This window comes from Bipolaris victoriae, assembly GCF_000527765.1.
Source record: "Bipolaris victoriae FI3 unplaced genomic scaffold scaffold_53, whole genome shotgun sequence".
NCBI classification, from domain to species: Eukaryota; Fungi; Ascomycota; class Dothideomycetes; order Pleosporales; family Pleosporaceae; genus Bipolaris; species Bipolaris victoriae.
Window position 1 is genome coordinate 1 of NW_014575339.1, and position 18,001 is coordinate 18,001.

An 18,001-nucleotide genomic window follows, 5' to 3' on the forward strand; every position below is an offset into this window, starting at 1 on the left:
AAGTGTACGTGAGAGGGGGGGGGGTTCTGGTTCTTATGGTACATGTATATACATATAATTGGTTTAGTAGGGGCACACTGAGTACGGGTGGCCCCCCTACTTTGCTGTGACACAGTTGAGTTTTTAATTTATGGAGAAAAAAAAGGTGAAATATATAATTTGTACAAGAAGAGTGATTATTTGCTTGCTGTTTGCGAGCGTCTATTTGGGTATCTTTTCTTTTGGCCGTAAAGCAAAACACTTTTTGAGATTATGCAGCCTGTTGCTGTTCCTGGCCTGCATCCTGGACTTTTGCCTTTTTGTTTTTTGCTTGCTGGCGCTTGGAGATGGGCTTTTCGGCTTTTGTCTCGTGCGTGGGGGTGGAGTCCAACGTGTCGCCTGGTCGCTTGCCGTTTTGGTTTTTATTTGCTTTTACCTTTTGTGATGCCTTGTCTTTTGTCTCTTGCGCTGACTTGTCGCCGCCGTGGACAATGTCGACTATGCCTTTGAAGCTCTGTCGTTTCAGGCGGGCAAACTCAACGACGCTTCGTGGCTCCTTGGTGAGGCCGTCTTTGCCCTTTTCTGTGCCGAGCCCCCATACGGAAGCGAGGTTGATGATGTCGCTGGGTGCTCGTATGCCCAGGGCGTTGTTTGCTTCGGAGCTGAATATCAGACCGCGGCCTCTGGTGACGCGAATGAGCTGGACGGCGTTGCTAATGACATTGCGCTTTGCAGCCGGATCGTTTGATATTATGCCTTGGCTATAGCAAATCTCAATCTTGATTCCTCGTGCTATAGCGGTGCCGAGCATAGGAAACTTGAAGTGTGTTTCGAAGCGGGTGGTGAGGTCGAGGGATATGATATCGACGTCGAGGCTCTGGCATGCCTGCTGCAGGGTGCGCTCGTCGGTGGGCCGGGCAGCAACCAAGTCATAATGCTGCTGCAGCTGGGGGATGCGGAAATTGGAAGCCGAGTCAGTGAGGAAGATGTTACAGCGGCGCAGGATGCGCATCCGGGCAGGGACGGGGAAAGGCAGGCTGGTGGGTACGGGGGGAGTCTGGTGGTGAAAGGGCATTGATCAGCGTGGCGTCGCAGGCGCAGGCGCAAGTGAAACTGGAAAGTGGAAGCCACAACTGGACCGGCAGCGTGGGTGGTACCTACTATATCAGTGGGGAGTCTCCCAGTATATGTGTGCGTGAGAGCAACGACATCGTATCCTACTGCATTGCATCAGCCCGGCGCTCGCTGCATTGCATCACTACGACGCCCAAAAGTTGCCCGGTAGCTCACATTCGTCGAGAAAAGCGATTGTCCGCTGCAGTCCCGGTGTCGCGCCAGACCAGGGCACGTGCAGATCGTGGAACATTTTCCTCAATGGCGTCGGCGGGCACAGAACGAGTGGTGGGAGTGGGAGAGGGCGTGGGAGAGAGCGCGGTAAGGCTGCGGAAGAGCAAAATAGGTAAGTCCACCAAGGCGGCGGAAAGCAACGATCGTCACCGGGCTGGCTGGCCTCTCGGAGCGAGCAGTTCGCATCAAAACCCCCCCCCCCTAGCATTTGGTGCCGAAGCTTGGCTCTGGAATGCTTTGCTGAACGGAACTGCACTGAGCTGGTCTAACGCACACACACACAAGCCACCCTCGGCCAGGACTGCGACCACCATCTCGCCCATCACCACCACTACCGCCCCCAGCAGCTCCTCGACGTCGACACGGCACCGAGCGAGCCCTCACCAGCCTCACCACCGCCACACGCCCGGCCGCCCCAGCCACAGCCCCAGCCACAGCACGAGTGCCGTGCCCATCGTCACCGCCTCTTTGGGCTGCTGCACTGGACAAAGACACAGGGCGCCGTCGCTGTGCTTGCTGTTGCTGCTGCTACCGGCCTCGCCCTGGTCCTCTGCCTGCCGCCGCTGCTGTGTGGTCCCGCCAGCCTCCGCCCTCTGCCCCCACTCGCACCAACTCCAACTCCAACTCCAGCACAAACACCACCACCTCCGTCACCACCACCACGCGACCCCCCGCCCCCGCCTGCCCACACCCCCTTCGCTGCCACCATGGCGCTCAACAACTCGAGCGGCGCCACGAGCATCGCCCGCGTCTATGCCGATGTCAACGCAAACATGCCCCGCTCCTACTGGGACTACGACTCGGTCAACATCTCGTGGGGCGTGCTGGAAAACTACGAGGTCGTCCGCAAGATTGGCCGCGGAAAGTACTCCGAGGTCTTTGAGGGCATCAACGTTGTCAACTACCAGAAATGCGTCATCAAGGTCCTCAAGCCCGTCAAGAAGAAGAAGATCAAGCGTGAAATCAAGATTCTGCAAAATCTGTCGGGCGGCCCCAACATTGTCTCGCTGCTCGACGTGGTGCGCGATAACCAGGTGCGTGCCGATTTTGACCTGGGCTTGGCGCCTGGCTATCACTGCCGCTACTGCTGCTGCTGCTAACACGCGACGCATAGAGCAAAACCCCTTCGCTCATATTCGAATATGTCAACAACACCGACTTCCGCAGTCTGTACCCCAAGTTCCAGGACTTTGATGTGCGCTTCTACATCTTCGAGCTGCTCAAGGCCCTCGACTTCTGCCACAGCAAGGGCATCATGCACCGCGATGTCAAGCCTCACAACGTCATGATTGACCACGAGAAGCGAAAGGTGCGCATTGTAAACTGGCGCACGCGCACTGCTGCTAACCCGAGCTTAGTTGCGCCTGATTGATTGGGGTCTGGCCGAGTTCTACCATGCAGGAACAGAGTACAACGTCCGCGTTGCGTCGCGTTACTTCAAGGGTCCCGAGCTGCTAGTCGACTTCCAAGAGTACGACTACTCGCTCGACATGTGGTCGCTGGGCGCCATGTTTGCCTCGATGATTTTCAGGCGCGAACCCTTTTTCCACGGCAACAGCAACTCGGACCAGCTGGTCAAAATTGCAAAGGTCCTTGGCACTGAGGACCTCTTCGACTACCTCGACAAGTACGACATTGAACTGGATGCCCAGTACGACGACATACTCAGTCGATATCCCAAGAAGCCCTGGCACTCGTTTATCAATGCCGAGAACCAGCGCTTTGTCAGCAACGACGCTATTGACTTCCTTGACAAGTTGCTACGATATGACCACCAGGTAAGCCCAGTCAGCACCTACGCCTTGCAGCGCTTCCCTCCTAACCCATGTATCAGGAACGACTTACTGCCCAAGAGGCCATGTCGCATCCTTACTTTGCTCCTGTCCGACAAGCTGCGCAGCAGAACAGCACCGCAGCATGATTGAGATACCCAATTCACGTGATTAGATGTTATGTAATGGCATAAAAGCACAGGCGCCCAACTCTTTACTCAAATCAGAGCATTCTACTTTCAGTCACGCTCTGAACGTGGCGGACTATCAGGCGTGCCGGCGTGCACACGGGGCATGAACAACGGAGTGATATATATGCAGGACAAAAGACGGGGGTACTGTTCTTGGATAGGCCATGAGAGAACGGAAACGGCCCAGCGCAGGCGTATTTTTGCGACCAACGCTCTAGGGCTGACGGTCAGAATAATGCATAGCCAAGGTGTTAGTGGGCTTGTACAAATGTCCAATGGAGTGAGTCCTCTTTCTCGAATGTTATCAATGAATATGGTATTATGATGTGGACTTCAACTAGTGATTGCTTCAAACAACTTGACAGTGTCAATTTTATTACGGCCAAGGCATTTTCGTGGGCAATTCATCAACGGCTGAACAGTTCCCTGAGAGTTCACCCAGATGAGTAGGCGGGGTCAGATCAGACGCTCGGACTCAATGTGGGGGTGACGCACGCCGGACTTTGAAGACTCACACCCAGTCACTATTTTGTTAATGTTGCCCCGCCCCGCGCCCACTACACTGCGCGCTGCTTGCAGACAATCCCTCACACATACCAATTCCTCCAGGCACAGACTACAGTTGCCATCGCGAATCTATACTGCCCTCCATCCTCACTTTTCGGCTCACGCTGGGCGCGTGCTCATACTGCACCACCACTACTCGACCCCAACCATGGCGCTCAATGCGTCCTCTCACAACACCACGGGTGATAAAACGGCGCCCAACACCGCCCCGCCACCCGAGCTGAGCGGAGAAGCCAAAAAAGACATTCTCGGCGCCGCTGAAACCGAAGCCACTGGCCAACATGCGCCTGGTCGCGAGAACGAAAAGGGCGTAGAGAAGAAGGAGAAGACTGCCAAGGAGCTGGAGAAGGAGAGGAAAAAGGCCGAAAAGGACGCAAAGTTCAAGGCCAAGAAGGCTGCCGCTGCTGGCGCCGTCAAGGATGCTCCGGCAAAGGAGAAGAAGAAGAAGGGCAAAGAGGAGGAGCAACTGCCCGAGTACGTTGAGCAGACACCCAAGGGCGAGAAGAAGCGTCTTCAGAGCCTGGACGGTCCATACACAAAGGCATACATTCCCAAGGTTGTTGAATCTGCATGGGATGCTTGGTGGGACGCTCAAGGCTTCTTCAAGCCTCAGTTCGCAGAGGATGGCAATGTCAAGTCCCCTGGTCACTTTGTCATTCCCATCCCACCACCCAACGTCACCGGCAAGCTACACTGTGGACATGCGCTCGCAACGAGTCTTCAAGATGTCTTAATCAGATGGCACCGGATGAGAGGCTACACTACGCTGTATCTTCCTGGTTGCGATCACGCTGGTATTGCTACACAGTCCGTTGTCGAGAAGATGTTAAAGCGAAGGGAGAACAAGACCCGATATGACCTGGGTCGCCAAAAGTTCCTCGAGAGGACCATGGAGTGGAAGGAAGAATACCACCAACATCTGACCAACACCCTGCGCCGAATGGGTGGTTCTTTTGACTGGACACGCGAGGCCTTCACCATGGATGAAAATCTGTCAAAAGCAGTCACAGAGACATTTGTTCGCCTCCACGAAGACGGTCTGATCTACCGAAGCAACAGACTGGTCAACTGGTGTACAGCCTTGAACACGGCTTTGAGTGCTCTTGAAGTCGATAACAAGGATCTGGCTGGCCCGACCAAGCTGTCTGTTCCAGGGTACGAGAGAATGGTCGAGTTCGGTGTCCTTACACACTTCAAGGTATGTCGAGCAGAGTCTAATCTCGAAAACTGTACTAATAACTTCTATAGTACGCTATTGATGGTACCGACCAATTCATCGAGATTGCTACCACACGTCCTGAAACCATGCTTGGTGACTCGGGTATCGCCGTCCACCCCAAGGACGACCGTTACAAGCACCTCGTTGGAAAGAAGGCCAAACACCCCTTCATCGACCGTCTCATGCCCATTGTTGCAGACGAATATGTCGACCCCGAGTTCGGTACTGGAGCCGTCAAGCTGACACCAGCACACGACCCCAACGATTTCAACCTAGGAAAGAAGCACAACCTTGAGTTCATCAACATTCTGGTATGTCTTCTCCTGAAAAAAAAGAAAAAAAAACTAACATCTACAGAATGACAACGGAACAATGAACAAGAATGCCGGTCGTTTCGAGGGCGAGAAGCGCTTCGATGTTCGTTACACCGTTGTAGACGCACTCAAGAAGGAGGGTCTGTTCGTCAAGACCGAGCCAAACCCGATGAAGGTGCCCATCTGCTCAAGATCTGGCGACGTCATTGAGCCCATCATGAAGCCACAATGGTGGATGAAGATGGAAAGCCTAGCCAAGCCTGCCATCGAAGCCGTCGAGAAGGGTGACATCAAGATTCGGCCAGTCACTTCCGAGAAGATCTACATGCACTGGATGAACAACGTTCAGGACTGGTGCTTGTCGCGTCAACTCTGGTGGGGCCACCAAATACCAGCCTATTTCGTCCAAATGGAAGGCACCGAGGGTGACCGCAACGAAGACGAGCTCTGGATTACTGGTCGTACAGAGGAAGAGGCAAGAGCCAAGGCTGAGAAGAAGTTCCCCGGAAAGAAATTCACATTGTCGCGAGACGAGGACGTGCTCGACACATGGTTCTCCTCTGGTCTGTGGCCATTCTCCACTCTGGGTTGGCCAAACCAGACTGCCGACCTTGAGAAGCTCTTCCCCACCTCTGTCCTTGAGACAGGCTGGGACATTCTCTTCTTCTGGGTTGCCAGGATGATTTTCCTATCCCTCTACTTGACTGGAAAGGTTCCTTTCAAGGAGGTCTACTGCCACTCTCTTATCCGTGACTCTGAAGGCAGGAAAATGTCAAAGTCTCTCGGTAACGTTGTGGACCCTGTAGATATCATGGATGGTATCACCCTTCAGAAGCTCCATGACCAGCTCCGCGCCGGTAACCTGGATCCCAAGGAGTTGACCAAGGCCGAGAAGTACCAGAAGACCGCCTTCCCTCAGGGTATCCCCGAATGTGGTGCTGATGCGCTCCGTATGGCACTTGTCGGATACACCACTGGTGGTGGAGTAAGTTTGTCCTGTCATTTCTTATTAGATGTAATACTGACGTCTTTCTAGGACATTTCGTTTGACGTCAATGTCATTCACGGATACAGGAGATTCTGTAACAAGATCTACCAGGCCACCAAATATGTCATTGGACGCTTGGGAGAATCCTTCAAACCGCAGGAGAAGGTTGGAAAGAGCGGAAAGGAGTCTCTGCCTGAGCGCTATATCCTCCACAATCTCAATGCCGCTGCCAAGAAGATCAACGACCACCTGGAGGCGCGCGAGTTCAGTCTTGCCACCCAGGTTGCCTACAAGTACTTCTACGTCTACCTCTGCGATACATATATCGAGAACAGTAAGGCCATCTTCGACGAGGGAAGCGAAGAGCAAAAGGAAAGTGCCAAGCAGACGCTTTACACTGCCATTGAGGGTGGTCTCAACATGATTCACCCATTCATGCCCTTCCTCACGGAGGAGCTCTGGCAGCGACTGCCCAGAAGGCAAGGCGACAAGACACCTTCCATCTGCATCGCACCTTTCCCACAATACTCGCAAGAGTTGGAAGATGAGACCGCAAATGCCGAATACGAGCTTCTCGTAGACAGCGCGAAGGGCCTTCGTTCTATGACCGCAGAGTACGGCATCAAGGATAATGCATCCACATATATCCAAGCCCTCGACGATAGCACACACTCTATCCTCTCTTCTCCAACATCTCTCCCTTCAATCCGATCTCTGGCAGGCAAGACCGTATCTGAGATTAAGATTTTGTCACCTTCCGAGACCGCGCCCTCTGGCTGCGCCGTGTACACAATCGGCACATCAGCGACCGCGTACCTCGACGTCAAGGGCCGCATTGAGCTCGACAAGGAAATCACAAAGGCCCAGGATCGCCTCACAAAAGCCAACGAGACGATTACGCGCCAAAAGAAGATTATGGACAACGACTGGGAGGAGAAGGTCAGCGATGTGGTCAAGGAGCAGGAGAGGGAGAAGCTCAAGGCTGCCGAGTTGGAGGCGAAGAACTGGGAGGCGAGTATTGCGCAGTTTGAGAAGATGAAGATTGAGTAGGTGGATGTCTGTGTGTGTGTGATGGAGAGATGTGTATGATGAGAAAGCACAAGTGCACTCAATGAAGATTCCAGTTATTTCATAGTAGAACACTTGGATCAAAAGATGGAGAAATGGAAAAAGACAAGGAGGATGGCGTTCAATCTCATTTGATCTAAATTCGATCTGCTTTGCCTTGCATTCATATTTGTTGTACATGTAAGCCCTTTTCATCATCTACAAAAACTGCATATGCCCCCTTTGTTCCAACCTTGGAGAAACGCTCTCGAGTGCTGTGCCCTCTTTAGCGCTTGCACATGTGGCAAAACGGCTTGTAATCTGGGGGGGTTTGTGGGGAAGGGGAATAGATATACAACTGGTGAGTAAAGAACACCGTGGAAAAAAAAAGGCGGAAAGGGGGTAACGGCACATCCTCCCCATGCAAGAATGTGAGAAAAAAAAAGAAGATAGCTAGTAGGAGAGCCAACATGTTTCACGACGCAGCCCCGACTTCCACTTTACCCGCAGCACTCTCCACACCCCCCTCACTTTTAACTACCAACTGCGTCGTGTTATTCCCCGCCATCTCACTACCCAGGACCTCGGGCCTCCATCTAAGCAGCAGCTTGCGTGCACTCGGCTTGGCCCTCTCATTCTCCGCCCACATCTCCGCGAGGACATCAACGACGATCTTGCGGACTGGGGGCCGAAACATGTACAGGTAGTGTAGAGCGTTACATGCGAGATCGATGCGCTCTGGGTCCTCTGCCATTTTCTTGAGGCGAACAAGGAGGGTGTAATCTATTGAGGGGATTTCGGAGAGGAAACGCAGAAGGATTTTATCCGTGTGCTCGATGTAGGGCAGAATACCGTCGATGAGGCGGAGGGCGCAGCGGTGGTAGTTTCCGCGCGGCGGTTTGGAGGGCGAAATGCCGTTTACAGTACCGTTTGGTAAAGGGGACTCGGCGGATTGGGTGAGGATCATGTCGTTGTACCATTCCTCGTTGAGCCAGGAGATTGCGACGTCGATGCGGCGTTTCCAGTCGTAGAGGATGTATTGGTAGAGGGAGTCGCGGATGGAGTCGCTGATTTTGGGGTTGCTGCTGCTACGGGTGGTGCTTTTCACGGCGTACTCGTCTTTGATGCCATCGGTGGGGTCGTCGAGACCGGCGCTTGCGCGTGTGGCGAGGCGGGAGAGGATGGTGACCCAGGCGTCGCGGCTGTAGTCTGTTGCTGCTAGACGGTTGAAACCACCCTTTGTGGCCTTGCTCTTTTGTGTCTCATCTACACTGCTCAGCATGCCGAAGGCGCGATGTACGGTCATGTCACCGTACTTCTGGACATCCTGTTCGGATAATGGAGGTGCTTCGGGCAGCTTGAAGGGTGCTAGAGCAGTGGATGGGCCTTGTTGGGTTGGAAAGGGATTTGATGGGATGCCGTCAAGCTTGTTCATGATTTGTTCCGCATCTTCTGGTTCAAAGTCGGGCTCGTATTCCTCTTCGTCTTCTGCAGCAGGAGCGCTTGGTGGCTGAATAGGCTGGTTCGCAGCATTCTGGCGCAGTGTCTGATACCGAGCGCGGACGGCCTAGATGCATGTTAGTGTGCTATGTGTTGACAGAGAGTATGCTCAAACAAAAACCACCACATACATTGATTGCTTGTTCAAGCTTTTGTGGGTTGACTGACTGCAGGACAGGCACTACAATCCTGACTAGTTGCTCAGGATCTTTGAAATTTTGCACATCAAAGTTTGCAGTGCTGCCCTCAGAGTTGAGCGTATATAATTGTCGCCAACTTATTGGACCAGGCGGCAAAGGCTGAACAGAGGGTGTACGACTGGGGGGCTCAGCCACAAGTCGTTGTCTCTTGGCGTGATCAAGGCCATCGGTCGGCTCAGCGGGTGCTGGTCGCTTACGATTAGATTCCTCGAAGAATTCCACACGGGCACGATGCATGCGTTCCAGGAACTGTTGTATGCGTCCATTGATTGGGTTCTCGGGGTTCCTGTAAGGGTAAGTACTTGAGATGGCGTGACATCCTGAGGTTGACATACCTCTTCATAATGTTGACGAGCAGTGCCCTTGTTGTACGCTCAATCGACTTGATAATGACCTTGTTCTTAGGCGTCATTGGCGAATTGGCAAGCTTCAAGGGATTGAAGTTGAAGACACTGTTCAAGATTTTATTTGCAGCATTTGGTCGGCGATGGATCAGCATGCCCAAGCTGTTCAAGGTGGCAGTCACGAGCAATCCGTCACTGGTCTGTGTTAGATGCATGTCGGCAGTCTGTGACTGTCTATCTAACCTGTGATCCCCATGTATGATATCCAGCAGCCTATCCAGTAATCCATGTCCTTCAGCCTCGAGGCTCGCATACGGTATAAGCGGGTGGTCGCGGGGCACAATGGAGAGGGAAATATCGTTGTGATCGGCGCGCTGCGAGACATGAGATTTTGTGTTTCTACGTCGGGGGGTTGGAGGAGTATCTACCCTAGGGTCTGCCACGCCTGGTGTCTGTACCAGGACGACTTGTTGGAGGAACTTGACGCAGCATATACGCACGCCAGGGGCGGCCGAGTCCATTCGTCGCAAAATGTTTGCTTTGATGCCAAACATGAGGCCCCAATTTTGCGAATCGCTGGGGTCGGAGACACTGGGCACATGCAAGAATAAGAGCGTATTCGCATGAAGACAGTCAAGGAGCATGCGAGCATAAAGGGACCTCAAGAATGCGCAGGGCATGTTTGACATGCGAGGGGCTCTATCTGATGCGAGGGAGGGGATTTACTTACGTATGTTTGTATACGAGCGGGTACACGCTCGCGGCCGCCTGGATGGCACTCTTGATGACGCTCTTGTCATCGACATTCTCCAGGTAGGCCTTGAGGGTAGCCAGCACCGAGGGCGCGCTGCTCTGCTTGGCCTCCTGGGGCCATGCTGGCGATGCAAAGGCCTCTGCCAAAAACTCGGCACCCCAGCGCTGTATCTCGATGCTCTGGTCTTCACTGTAACCGATGATAGGGAGCACACCCGGTATAATGGTAGGATAGTATCTACCGTCGCCTAACGCGAGCGACCGGGCCGACTCCATCTGCTGTATCGTTTGCGAAGTCATGGTGATGGTGGTGGCAACACACTGGCGGCGCGCTTTGTAGTGAAGAGTAGGAGTAGGAGTTGTAGGAGTCGTGAGGCTTGCTCACGCGCGCGACGCAACAGTCAAACTAAGAGCGCGACAAAGACCTGACGTGTACGGTCAAAGGGCGTCCCATTCCCCACAATGCTAGCAATTACAAAGAGGCTGTAGAGAGCGTAGAGAAGGAAAGGGGGATGGGGATGGGTATGTGGATGTGGATGGGAACGGGGGTGATGATGGTGTTGACTACAGCTACGAGCGCGAGGTGAGTGGCGCAGGGTTGACGCTGCGACTGCGATGATGTGCGCCCTGCCCGCCAAGACGCCCGCCTAGCCCCATGCATCATCTCACCACCATTTCTTTCCCCGCAGAATCCGCCTGGGAGCCTCACAACACCGCCGCCATGGGATAGTGAGTCTGCGCACTATATTCATATTGTTTCTGCCGCGCATGCTAACATTGGCCCCAACAGCAAGCCATTCCGCTCAACCTACTACGATGACCGCATGCGCGCCTCGCCCGCCCTGCTGCGAGCCCGCGCGCCCTACCTGATAAAGAACACCATCACCGGCTTCGCAATCTGCTCGCTTGTCATTGGCATATGTGCGCATTCTCTCCCTGCCTCTCTAATTGGTGTACTGACCCACCTTTTTCAGACACCTACACCATCAATGCCATCTCCCAGGACGAGTTCGAGGATGTCATTGTGCCAGACAAGCCGCTAGACAGATCCGCTCAGCCTACCACCCAAGCCCTTCAGCAGGCCATGGACGCGCGCAAGTAAAATAATCATCTGCCTGTATATTGGTGTAAAAGACGTGTATGCATTGGGTTGGCGCTACAGGAATCATTCGGGAAATACCACTTTTTCGCCATTTTGAATCGCACTGTGCTCAAGACTGTCCGTTCACGTATCCCACTTGCACACCGTATGCGGAATCTCTTGTACCGTTCAACATTGCACACTCAAGATCAGCATGACTGGACGATAGTTGCGGTAGCGATCTCCGCTCCGCCTTGCACCCGCTCCACCGACCAATCATGTGTGTACTGGAATAACTCCTCCGCGAGAACCATGGAATGCCTTGTGGCTCTATTGCTTTTCTTCTCATACGCCATTCACAAATTTTCAAGGACAACTAGCAAACTGGTCTTGGAGGACCGGTATGTTTGCAATCTGCATGATCCTCTGGCACCAACAAAATGCTGGCCCTATCATAATGGCCGCTTAGTCACGCACGTTCATATCATGGTTACGTTTCCGTTGATATCACAGCTTCTTTCTGTGGTATGAACGTCTTGCTTACAGCAGTTTGGCAGATTTTGGTGTGATGTTTTGGGGTTCTCTGCCCACTTTCTCCTCTATATATTTCCTTTATATGCTAAAAGCCACATCTTGCAACTCTCTCATTCTCAAAGTGACAGATCTCTTCAAGTACACAAAGTAAAGAATCGAATTCCAGTACGTGAAAGAAAAATGGCCAGGTCTCCAACATTCATTGAACCATTACTAACTCTAACAATAGCCTGCAAACAACACCATAACTAGCATCGCTATGGGCAACAAGGGCGAACCTACAGTCTTGGACTCCAGGAGTCACAAGAGTACTTCTTCTATCCGACGATTACTCCACGTCCTCAAGTACGCCACCAAGAACCGACAAGCCGACACAGACTCCTTGAAAAGCAAAGCCAGCGACGTGCCTTCAGTACCCAGCACGCCTCAAAGCAGCAGCACCGACGATAAAACAGAGTCCACCCGGTTCAATGCAGATGAGTTCAGAATGCGCGTTCTACACAGCAACGTGTCTTCAGCTGTGCCCCCAAAGTCCAACCCAGTCACTGCATCCGAGTCTACCCACCAAACCCTCTCAAGTGTTCCTGAGAATACCGCATCCAAGAATGGTCCCCAGGAACCCTCCCAGGCATCCGTTGCCCCAAGCAGCACTGACACCACTATTGCTTCTAAGCCCTCAAAGAGCCGCAAGCCACGCAAGCCTACCATGATTACCCCTGAACTCATGCAGCAGATCCAGATCTCCAACAAGAAGCATAGTGGCGGTGCTCTGCGGGATAATGGTGAGCTTCGCAGGAAGAATCTGGGAACTGCAACTGTGACAAATAGAGCAAAGGCTGTTGTTGCTAGCCCTCTTCGGTGGTCGGAGGAGTAGACAATGAGATCTAGGGGGGTTTGAAAATGCATGGAAAATTGGAGGGAAAAAAATCAAGGGAGACGTCACTTCAGGATGGTGATAATAGTTTATACTCGCTGATGGAGTGGCGTACATGGTCGGCCCCCTTTTTCTTTGTGATCACTGCATCAGTGGCTGGGGGAATAAACTGCTATTTTAATTTTCTATGTTGTATTACTCGATACTATTAATTTAGTCTCTTAATTTCATTGCATAGACCTTGTCCAAGGTCATCTCCAGCCCAGATATTTCATCCAACAGCACGCAGATAAATTTTCAAGTCTACATTATTTCTAAGAATAACTTGATTGAGCACACCACACCCCTTTTGAACTACCTTATCAACCAGTCTCAACACCAACATTACCTTCACGTCGCACTCTAAACCCCACACCGGGCAACCGGCTCTTCAACAATAACGAACTACACACCACGCTAACACTGCTCAACGCCATAGCCAAAGCAGCCCAGACCGGATCAAGCTTAACATGCTTCTCGCCCGTATGCCCCATGGCCATCCCAGCATGCATTTCCATCGCCTCCCCCTTACCACCGGTAGTAATCGGATACAAGACCCCCGCCGCAATCGGCATAGCCACCACATTATACACAAGCGCCCAGCCGAAATTAAAATAAACGCGTCGAAACACCACTCGCGAGAGATCCAGGAGTGTAAGTATAGTGGTGAGACGACTGTTTATAAGGATGAAAGACGAGGAGCTCAGTGCAATGTCTGAACCTGAGCCGATGGCGATGGATAAATCGGCGGTGGAGAGGGCGGGGGCGTCGTTGATGCCGTCGCCTACCATGGCTATTGTTGCGCGTTTCTGTCTCCTATTTTCTTCTCTGTTTGCACTGATGAAGGGGATTTGGAAATAAGAACGTTTGGGTGGTTTGCGTAGGGTCTGCTGGAGATACTTTATCTTCTGAGCTTTCTGCTCTGGTAGCACGCCCGCGATGATGTTGGAAGCCGGTATGCCGACTTGAGCGCCGACGGCGTTGGCGGTTATGGGGTTATCGCCGGAGAGCATCCAGGTGGATATGCCGCGGGTATGGAGGGCGGCGATGACGCTGCGGGCTTCGGGGCGGAGGGCGTCGGCGATGGAGAAGGTGCAAGCCAGGTGCCAGGTTGGGGTTGGAAGGGTTTCGGTCAGTGCGGTTGAGAGATTTTCGCTGGAGGAGCTAGAGGAGGAATGAGAGGGGAGGAGGGAGGAGGAGGAGGGCATGAAGAGGGCTGCGAGGGCGACGGAGTCGCCGCGGGATTTCCAGGTTGAGAGGAGGGTGGTGAAGTAGGGGGAGATGGGGACGGAGTGGTCGGTCATGAAGGCTTCGTTGCCTACGATAGCAGTGATATCTTGTCCGTCGACTCGGAAAGTGCCTTTTAGACCTTTGCCTGGTACTTCGTCGATGTCGACCACTGTTGGCGTGATGTGGTCTTCTCTGTTACAAAAAGAGACCAGAGCACGTGCGATGGGATGGTTGCTATTCTGCTCGAGAGCCTTGACTATACCCAGTACCAATGAGCTTTTCTGATCTCCAGAGAACTGGTGGTTCGTCACTGATGGATCGCCGCCCTCGGTAAGGGTACCCGTCTTATCGAAAACGATACAGTCAAGAGAACTGGCCTCTTGGAAGGCCTCGCCTCCGCCTCGAACGAGTATACCGTGCTTTGCAGCTAAACCGCCTCCAACAAAGAGCGCAGTTGGAGCGGCAAGACCAATACCGCAGGGACAGGCGATAACGAAGACGGCAATGGCGAATCGAAGAGACCAGAGTTCCCATCCACCAGCACCCTCATTCTTCCAGTCACTGGGTATAGCTCCCGTCTTACCGAGAATGAGCCAAACCAGCCAAGTGGTGATTGCAATGGCAATGACAAACGGTACAAAATGCGAAGTGATAACGTCTGCTGCCCTTTCAACAGGTGCACGTCGAGACTGGCCCTCCCTTACAGCATTGATAATCTGATCCAGCATCGACGTCCCCTCAATACTCGTGATCGTAATCTGAACAGGGGATCCTTTGTTCATCGTACCCGAGTATACTATATCACCCTCCACTTTCTTCGCCGGGCGGGACTCCCCCGTCAAACTCGACTCATCAAAGCTCGAACTTCCCTCTACAATCTCGCCGTCAAACGGCGGCGACGCACCATGGTAGACCCGCACCACATCCCTAATCTCAAGTAGATCGGTGGCGATTTTTATATCACCTTGTTTAGAATCAACAAGGATAGCTTCGCTAGGACGCAGTTTCCCCAGTGACGTAACCGCATCCCCCGTCTTCGCTTTGCTATACGCTTCCAAGAAGCGACCAATGAGCAAGAACATAGTCAGGAAAACAACAGCATCGAAATACGAATCGTGCATTGAGCCGTGCGACATTTTCGTAGCTGCCAGGCCGAGTTCTGCAATCGATGCAAAATACGCAATTGTAGTGCCGAGCGAGATGAGCATATTCATGCTTCCGAATCTTGTAAAGCGATGGATAATCGGTGTTCGGCTCCCTGGTCGCCACAGGGCTTTTACTTCCTTGATTGCGCGCCGGTGGAACGTGTCTGCTGCAAAGAAATAAACGGGTGTTGCGAGAATGAAGAGGGCCCAGCTTAGTCTTGTGACGTTGCCTGCCCACATGGGTTGCATGAGGTACTTGCGTATGGGGTTTTTAGGGCTGATTAGGCTCATGAAGACGATTCCCAAAACGAACGTGGGTATGGCGATGATGACGCAGAGTGTGAGGCGGATGAGGATTCGTTTGCGTTCTTGTGCGTGCATTTGGTGTGCGCGTTCCTCAATCGTAGGCGGATGGAAGATTGAGGGGGCGAAGACGGGATTTAGGTTGGAAATAGTGGAGAGGATATGTCGGATGGTGAAGGTAGGGGGAGCCGGTACATATCGAATGTGTAGGATCGGGTTTTCGAGGGATAGAGGGGGGTCTTCAAGTACGAATGTATGCTTGTCTGCAAATTCCTCCAGGAGTCCTTGTATGATATTCGGCGGGCAATGTTCGCAGAACATACCGTCGATGCGTACCGCAACTGTTCGCTCGATTGCTTCGATTGCTGGTGTACCGTCTGGGATAACATGGTCGAGTGTGGCCGTATACCCAACGTCTTCGATGATTCCTTCAATCTCTAAGAGATGCTTCTTGCCTGTGAAAACGACGGTTGCACTGTTTGAAACTAGATTGACATCGATCGACTTGATCCAGGCATGCGGTTCTAGTGCCCGAGTCACGTTGCCGACACACGACGAACACGTTAGACCACCGAGCAAGTAAGTCGCCCGCCAACGCTCCGTCTTTTGCTTCGATAGTTTTGCTTCTGACGCCGTGTTGGGAACTTCTTCCAACTCCTCTACTTCGACGTCGAAGCCACAGTCTTCAATGGTCTCTACAAGCTCGTCACACTTGGCTTTCCCAGTGAAAACAACCACTCCGCTGTTTGTAAGAAGGTTGATGTTGACTGATTGGACCCATGCGTGTGCTCGAACGGCATGCGTGATGGCGGACATACAGGAGCTGCATGTCATTCCAGTGATGGCAAGTGTAACCTTGTACGTCGTGGGAGCACTTGGAGACTCGACGGCGATAAAATCCTCGGACACGGTTGGTTCCAGTTTGGGCGATGAAGCGTCACCCATGCTCATTCTAACGGAGGTTGTGATGGATGAGTGAGGTTCACATGTTGGTGTATCTGCGTTGTGTACGCTGACCACGCCCTGCTCTTTCCCCAACTCTTCGCATTGCGCCAGGGGCTCTTCTTTCTCTTGCATTGCGTATTCCGAGTCGCCGGACCCTTGAGCGTACGACCAATAACTCGCAACACGCTTCCAGATGGCGTTCTATTTCCCACTTTTGCCCTCACCGTCAGAGTTCCTATCCTCGATTGGATACCTGGCCGCTTCGTTGTTTAAGAAGCGCTGTTAGTGAGTTTGGGACATGTCAATTCCTAATGAACCAGTAATTTCGTCAATATTGAGTGACGTGATATGGCGTAGTGTACTACAAGGGATAAAATAAAGAGTATGGACAGAAGAATGGTATGGTAAGGAGGTGAGACAGGAGATGAGAAGGACAAACAAGGCAGGCATGGCCATGGTGCCTTCTTATTCGAGCTAACGAGCTTGACTGGTTGATCTACACATCAAGATTTGACATGGAGCTCGAGCATTGTTTGTAAGGCTAAGGCTGCACTGATCCACATATGGGTGGCGGTTGCACGCGCTCGTGTAACAGAGGGTGCATCGTGTCAACATGCCGAGCCGGACAGGGTCGAGCGATGGCTCATTCGGTCATAATGCATCCAACTAAGAAAGTGTTGTGGCTGGACATTTTTTAATGATGATGGTTCGAAACGAGCCAGCATGGTAGGGCCATACTATTGTTGAGTATCAAAGCAAGATGTAGAGTGGTGCCGATGCGCCGCGAAAAAGCAGTTCACTTACTAGCGCCTCAACTTGACGGTTTGTACCGCGTACTCTCAGGCAAACTATCCGAGAAAAATAACAATCAGTCGTAAATCTCAAAACCTTTTAGTGCATGAGCTTGCATGAGTTGCTTTTCGCACTCGCAGTATGCTGGAATTATACCCAGAGGCTATCTCCCGAACGAAGAAATTTAATGTAATTAAATCTCAGGGCATCTACTACTATTCTTCTAAGCCCCACTGAGAGGTTGGGAATTTCTTTTGGCTAGCACCCGATCACATAACGAACGTTGCGAAGCCCCTTTTTACATCCACTCGCAATCAGCCAGTAGCAAGTGAACGGGAATAAAAAAGGTCCCTATTTGGAAGACAGAGAGAAAAAGGGAATCAACAACGCGTGATCACCAGTCAGAGCAAATGGGTCAGTTGCGACAGTCACATTAGCTAGCAATCAAAGAGGCGAGAGCAATCAAAGCACTCTAAATATATGGACTTAAAGTTGAATCCCTCGTCATAGCCGTGGTTGACCTATCAGTATCATGTTACGCGAATGTCGTGCGACACTGACACGTACACCCAAGAGGAATGAGTATATAGTAGGGCGTAAACTAATACCAATCCCTGAGGAGTTACTCAACTTTCAAATAAAAGAAAATGAACTTTGGCACAGGGCGGTATCTCACTCGGGCCGGCAATGTTAAGAGGATCGCTATTTGCTTGGTCTAAAGCATCGTACCAATCATCTTGCCGGGGTAATTTGTAAGCTTAAACCGAGATCAAATCTGTTTTGCCATTGGTCCTCATTAGTCGCGGAGCAAGCATCGTTATTTCCTATCTAAGAACG

The 18,001-nt window shown here is 52.2% G+C and overlaps 8 protein-coding genes across 8 annotated transcripts; 5 read left to right on the top strand and 3 right to left on the bottom strand.

Moving 5' to 3' along the window:
* Positions 1-250: 250 nt before the first annotated feature.
* COCVIDRAFT_27480 (hypothetical protein) lies at positions 251-991 on the bottom strand (the record flags this gene model as incomplete). The annotated part of the gene is made up of 1 exon (XM_014700091.1): positions 251-991. One exon carries the CDS (start codon positions 989-991, stop codon positions 251-253), a length of 741 nt encoding a protein of 246 aa, XP_014555577.1.
* A 362-nt stretch (positions 992-1,353) lies between these two features.
* On the top strand, positions 1,354-1,743 carry COCVIDRAFT_101866 (hypothetical protein; the record flags this gene model as incomplete). Its single annotated transcript, XM_014700092.1, has 1 exon — positions 1,354-1,743. A coding segment is annotated over one exon (390 nt), but the record flags the coding sequence as incomplete, so codon positions are not given.
* A 290-nt stretch (positions 1,744-2,033) lies between these two features.
* COCVIDRAFT_101887 (hypothetical protein) lies at positions 2,034-3,247 on the top strand (the record flags this gene model as incomplete). The annotated part of the gene is made up of 4 exons (XM_014700093.1): positions 2,034-2,360; positions 2,441-2,635; positions 2,685-3,104; positions 3,161-3,247. The coding sequence occupies 4 exons, from the start codon at positions 2,034-2,036 to the stop codon at positions 3,245-3,247; spliced, it is 1,029 nt and encodes a 342-aa protein (XP_014555579.1).
* Positions 3,248-4,004: 757 nt separating this feature from the next.
* COCVIDRAFT_16828 (hypothetical protein) lies at positions 4,005-7,427 on the top strand (the record flags this gene model as incomplete). The annotated part of the gene is made up of 4 exons (XM_014700082.1): positions 4,005-5,054; positions 5,105-5,386; positions 5,433-6,374; positions 6,426-7,427. The coding sequence occupies 4 exons, from the start codon at positions 4,005-4,007 to the stop codon at positions 7,425-7,427; spliced, it is 3,276 nt and encodes a 1,091-aa protein (XP_014555568.1).
* Positions 7,428-7,899: 472 nt separating this feature from the next.
* COCVIDRAFT_101839 (hypothetical protein) lies at positions 7,900-10,521 on the bottom strand (the record flags this gene model as incomplete). The annotated part of the gene is made up of 6 exons (XM_014700094.1): positions 7,900-8,991; positions 9,056-9,410; positions 9,460-9,663; positions 9,712-9,842; positions 9,897-10,059; positions 10,199-10,521. The coding sequence occupies 6 exons, from the start codon at positions 10,519-10,521 to the stop codon at positions 7,900-7,902; spliced, it is 2,268 nt and encodes a 755-aa protein (XP_014555580.1).
* A 421-nt stretch (positions 10,522-10,942) lies between these two features.
* COCVIDRAFT_38623 (hypothetical protein) lies at positions 10,943-11,323 on the top strand (the record flags this gene model as incomplete). Its single annotated transcript, XM_014700095.1, has 3 exons — positions 10,943-10,950; positions 11,012-11,142; positions 11,196-11,323. The coding sequence occupies 3 exons, from the start codon at positions 10,943-10,945 to the stop codon at positions 11,321-11,323; spliced, it is 267 nt and encodes an 88-aa protein (XP_014555581.1).
* Positions 11,324-12,095: 772 nt separating this feature from the next.
* Positions 12,096-12,710, top strand: COCVIDRAFT_101990 (hypothetical protein; the record flags this gene model as incomplete). The annotated part of the gene is made up of 1 exon (XM_014700096.1): positions 12,096-12,710. The coding sequence occupies one exon, from the start codon at positions 12,096-12,098 to the stop codon at positions 12,708-12,710; it is 615 nt and encodes a 204-aa protein (XP_014555582.1).
* A 362-nt stretch (positions 12,711-13,072) lies between these two features.
* Positions 13,073-16,504, bottom strand: COCVIDRAFT_16832 (hypothetical protein; the record flags this gene model as incomplete). Its single annotated transcript, XM_014700083.1, has 1 exon — positions 13,073-16,504. One exon carries the CDS (start codon positions 16,502-16,504, stop codon positions 13,073-13,075), a length of 3,432 nt encoding a protein of 1,143 aa, XP_014555569.1.
* Between the last annotated feature and the right edge of the window lie 1,497 nt (positions 16,505-18,001).